Source organism: Rutidosis leptorrhynchoides, chromosome 3 (genome assembly GCF_046630445.1).
Source record: "Rutidosis leptorrhynchoides isolate AG116_Rl617_1_P2 chromosome 3, CSIRO_AGI_Rlap_v1, whole genome shotgun sequence".
Taxonomy (NCBI): domain Eukaryota; kingdom Viridiplantae; phylum Streptophyta; class Magnoliopsida; order Asterales; family Asteraceae; genus Rutidosis; species Rutidosis leptorrhynchoides.
The window spans coordinates 378138353-378144062 of NC_092335.1; the positions used below are offsets into that span (position 1 = coordinate 378138353).

At 33.6% G+C, this 5710-nt stretch overlaps 1 protein-coding gene across 1 annotated transcript; it reads right to left on the reverse strand.

The window, feature by feature from the left end:
* Positions 1–5029: 5029 nt before the first annotated feature.
* LOC139897655 (histone H4) lies at positions 5030–5496 on the reverse strand. Its single transcript, XM_071880349.1, has one exon. The coding sequence runs from the start codon at positions 5448–5450 to the stop codon at positions 5139–5141; it is 312 nt and encodes a 103-aa protein (XP_071736450.1). The 5' UTR covers positions 5451–5496; the 3' UTR covers positions 5030–5138.
* Between the last annotated feature and the right edge of the window lie 214 nt (positions 5497–5710).

Consider the following 5710-nt stretch of genomic DNA (forward strand, 5'->3'; position numbering starts at 1 on the left):
TTCTCTCAATCTCAACATGATCTGACCTATCATAAACCATTCCACACGTTTCGTTAAAACATACGACAAGTTTAGTGTTTACAAAAGGCACAAAGGCCATTAACGAATGTGATACAAGTTTGACCATTACAAAAATGATAGTTTTAAACCAAACAACACATCGAGCATCGTTTGGGACTAAACTACCCAAAACGCTAGGCCAACTTCCAAAAGCTTCAACATAACATCATCAAGGGACACCTAGTGCCCAGCAACCCCCTTGCCCTTGTCCACACCTGCATCTAAAAAGATAAACAACGAGAGGGGTAAGCTAATGCTTAGTGAGTGCAACAATTATATGTTTACATATACAACCTACTTACTTGCAATCACTTGCACATTTACCGCATACATGCTAGCAATATAATTAATCATACCATCCCAAGTATATTACCAAACCTTCCACCATACGAGCTAGCATAACAATAGCATATAGTTTAAACAATATAATATGCTACAATCCACACACAACCATGGTTAACCAATCGAACGAGGGAACGGTGTTTAAAGACCGTCGGAGTTCATAATAACCATTAGTGCACTTAACACCTCGTACACTAACCCCATGGGTGGCAGCTTAACACTTCGATACTTCACCCCGAGTGGCATCTTAACACCTCGATGCTTCACCCATCTATTCTACGGAGTGGTGCCTTAACACCTCGACACTTCACCCCTAGGTGGCATCTTAACACCTCGATGCTTCACCCATCTATTCTACGGAGTGGTGCCTTAACACCTCGACACTTCTCCCCTAGGTGGCATCTTAACACCTCGATGCTTCACCCGTCACGTGAGAAGTGGTGTCTTAACGCCTCGACACTTCACAACTCATACTACACAAATAAATACATCATATATGTACGCATATAATTATTCCACTCACCTTAACACCTCGGTGGTGATTTAATGCTTCCGAAGGCTTCAAAGTAAAGTACCTATTACATAAGTACACATTCAATTACACAACTAGTGGAATTAACCACATTACACATACTTGAGCATTTAATGACCCGATTCGCATTAAATGACTCAACCACACCAAAACCGCCCTTATATGGCCAAGACCCGACTTTAATCACTAAAGCTAGTGAATTAAAGTCTACTAACTTCAACTAACACAAACTTATGGCATTTCATACCCATTTCACCCAATTAGGTCAACTAGTACATTTTTGACCCATTTTAATTACTTAGACTCACAATCAAGTCAAACTCACCCATTAACACTTCTTTCATTAATCTAAAAGTGTATTAGTGACTAACAATACCATTTGACACTTACAACCTCAAATCACAAGACCAAAACCCTAGATTGTGGCTAGTAGGGTTTCATTACAACAACATAACCCAAATTCACCCATTTTACCCTCAAATGGGTCATACAAGTCTCTAGTAACTAAAACCCTAGCCATTAACCCATTAAAACTTAAAACATAAAGTTAGAACTTACCAAGACTATCCTCTTATAGCTAGTAACAAGGAGAACAACTTTAATTCTTGCTCCTAGGTTTGATTCACAAATCTCCAACTCCAAATCTTGAGTTTAATCTAAATGGGTTTTGTGTTTTGGGAGAGAAAATGGAAAGAAAAGAGAAAAGAAATTGCATTAAATGAACAAGTGGCTGAGATTTAATGCTCCCATCATACTTACATGTCAAATTACCAATTTGCCTCTTAAATTCCCTCAAAATGAGCTAAGTCCGACACCAGTTCAGCAGAACTGTCGCGGCGCGGCCTTAATCATCGCGGCGCGGCGTATAAAAGGAAAATAGACCCTTCTTAACTCAACTTCTGATCCAGATTTCCTTTGTTTGTCGCGTCGCGGCCCAGATCGTCGCGGCGCGGCATTAGCCTATGCCTGAACAGTTCGACAACCTAAAACACATTTCGATTTTTATTTAATTCGTACACTTAAATCCCGCTTCCTATATTCGCCTATCCCTCAACAATAGTCTCACAAGACTTAACGCTAGCAAAACCCATGTATAAACTTGTATATGCACACATTATCAAGTATATATATACATATCTACACGTATATCTATACAATTACGCACAATCTAGCGAGTTACAAACGTACAAATGATTAAGTATGTACCTTTCAATATGTATGAGAAAAACGGGATGTTACACTTTATTATAAGTATTATTACTAATATTATCATAAGTATCATTTCATAATTATTAGTATTATTATTATTATTATTATCAACAAAATATTATTGATATTATCATTATTAGTATTAGTATGATTATCATTAATTGTATTGTTATTATTAAAAACTATTATCATTATTATCCTTTTTACAAAAATTATTATTTTGTTATCCTTAAAACTATTAATATTATTATTATCAAGTATTATCTATATCATTATTATTAAGCTAATATTATTTATGAAAATAAAAGTTTTTAAATGACATTGTTAAGATTTTAAGTATTAAAATAAAGAGTATAGATATAAAATTATATTTAAATTACATAACTTAACTATATTAATAATTATATTTATATATATATATATATATATATATATATATATATATATATATATATATATATATATATATATATATATATATATATATATATATATAATGAAAATATATAAATAATTAATAAAACTTACAAATTATTAAATATAACAAGTACATTAATAATAATAATATATAAACTTATTCGATTACAAATATGTGTATTAATAAATATACAAATGATATATGTTCGTGAATCCGAGGTCAACCCTGCACTTGTTCACTGCCGTCATATGTATTTTTACTACAAAATACAGTATTGTGAGTTTCATTTGCTCCCTTTTAAATGCTTTTGCAATATATATATTTTTGGGACTGAGAATACATGCGCTTTTATAAATGCTTTACGAAATAAACACAAGTAATCGAAGCTACATTCTATGGTTGATTCGTTATACCGGATATCGCCCTTGTTGAACTTGGTAACCTAAGAATTGGTGTTTATTATAATTGCCACCAATTGACGCGAATCCTAAAGATAGATCTATGGGCCTTGACAAGCCCCAGTCAGAGAATTTGAACTGCTTTAGTACTTCGATGTTTATATGTTTGGGGATATTCTAGATGCATTTTGTTAATGTCGGTTACCAGGTGTTCAATCCATATGAATGAATTTTTAAACACTTGCGAGTGTATGATTATTGAATAAAGGAAATCTTGTGGTCTATTAAATTATGGAAATGATTGATTACGATAAACTAATGAACTCACCAACCTTTTGGTTGACACTTTAAAGCATGTTTATTCTCAGGTATGAAAGAAATCATCCGCTGTGCATTTGCTCATTTTAGAGATATTACTTGGAGTCATTCATGACATATTTCAAAAGACGTTGCATTCAAGTCGTTGAGTTCAATAAAGATTATTATGACAGATTAGGTCAATTATTGTTGGATATATTATGAAATGGTATGCATGCCGTCAACTTTCGATGTAATGAAAGTTGTCTTTTAAAAACGAATGCAATGTTTGAAAAATGTATCATATAGAGGTCAAGTACCTCGCGATGTAACCAAATGTAATGTATTCGTCCAGATGGATTAGGACGGGTCATTAAACGCTCATGTCGAAAAAATTTAACTCGCGACGAGCAGAAAGATACGGGATGTCATTGTGTTTAGCGTTTTTTGAGAAGTGTCTGTTTCGCGTATAGTTAGTCCCGTTGGGTTTGTAAGATTTTTTTGAGTTGAACGGTGGTCTCGGAAAAATTTAACTCGCACCGAGCGAGAAGATAGGGCCCGTTATAAATTCGGGTGAAATTAATTCCTTTTAATTTAATAAAATTATATATTTACACTTTTTACCTCTGAAAAAGTGTAAACTTGAAGGGTCGTTGTGTAAATATAGCTGAAGTTGAGGGACCGTTTATAATGTGAACGGAAACTCAAAACGAAAGTCGGATATAACTGAAACTACGAAAATGGGCACCACTTTTAGTTTATAAGGATTAATTTAATAAAATTATATATTTACACTTTTTACCTCTGAAAAAGTATAAACTTGAAGGGTCGTTGTGTAAATATAGCTGAAGTTGAGGGACCGTTTATAATGTGAACGGAAACTCAAAACGAAAGTCGGATATAACGGAAACTACGAAAATGGGCACCACTTTTAGTTTATAAGGATTAATTAATTAATTAATTAATAATAATTAATATCTTGTTACTTAGGCTTTTTATCTAACCCCTCAGTCTGCATACATTGCAATATTTCTTTTCTTGGAACGTTAGAAGATGTAATCTGAGTACTCATTTGCCTATTATCATCTTAAACCAACAATAACATGTTTGTTGATGCATTGACATGCATTTATGAATCAAGTTCATACTTTTTTATTAAATAGGTTATTTTGGGTCGAGCAATTCTTCACCATGATTCATCCCACAATGATTCCAGCCATGTCTTTGTCCGGATATACAATTAAAATGATTTCTCGTTGTCGAACAGGTCTGCTCGAAATAGAAGGTTCACATATAATAATCAAATGACATGAGAATCAATAAATTATAAACACTCATCGAGTTAGATGTGTACCCGTCCAGTGAATATTATGAAATGACTAGCAAATACTCCATTACAACATGAATATCAAGCATTAGATATTTGAACAAATATATCTTTTTTTTCTTTCAAAGAGTGAAAATTTTACAGTATTAAACACAACTTGGGCCAAGACTAAGCAAACAACAAAAACAAACTGCCACTAACAACCAATCAAATACTAAAAACAAACAGGCTACCACTAAACCATCAAATCAATTAAGATTTAAGAGCATAATTTTCAGCTGCAGATGCAACAGCAAAATTAAATTTCCACAATCTTTTTAATTGTATAGCCGGACAAAATTTGTTTATTTATTTAATTAAAATTGAAAACTAGAATCAAAAGAAAGGCAACAAAATCAAATTCATGATAATCCAATCAAATCCAAATTTTCAAAAAATTACTTCATTTCATAAACCATAACAACGTCATACATCCAATATCCATACATCTAAAACAGCAAATTTCATAAAACCCACCACTACCACTAACAGAACCACAACAGGTTAGCAGAAAAATTAACCACCAAAACCATACAAAGTCCTTCCCTGACGCTTCAGAGCATAAACAACATCCATAGCAGTTACAGTCTTCCTTCTAGCATGCTCAGTATACGTAACCGCATCACGAATTACATTTTCCAAAAATATCTTCAACACACCTCTTGTTTCTTCATAAATCAAACCGCTAATCCTCTTCACACCACCTCTCCTAGCCAATCTCCTAATCGCAGGTTTCGTGATTCCTTGAATGTTGTCTCGAAGAACTTTACGGTGTCGTTTTGCTCCGCCTTTGCCCAAACCCTTTCCGCCCTTTCCACGGCCTGACATGGTTGAACGTATTTAATTGAGATTAAAAACTTTGTAATTTTATAAATGAATTTAAATTTGAATGTGGTATTGAATTGTGTGTGTTAGGGTTTATATAAGTGGCGAAAAAAATTTGGGGATTTTGGAAATTTGAGCGGGAGTGTGTTTTTTTTTTGGGAATAAGACGGACGGTGCAGATTGTGATCCGTGTGATGTTTTTATTTTGCTTTTGATCCGTGGATGTGATTTTGATCAACGGCTATTAATGACGTGGGTCGATG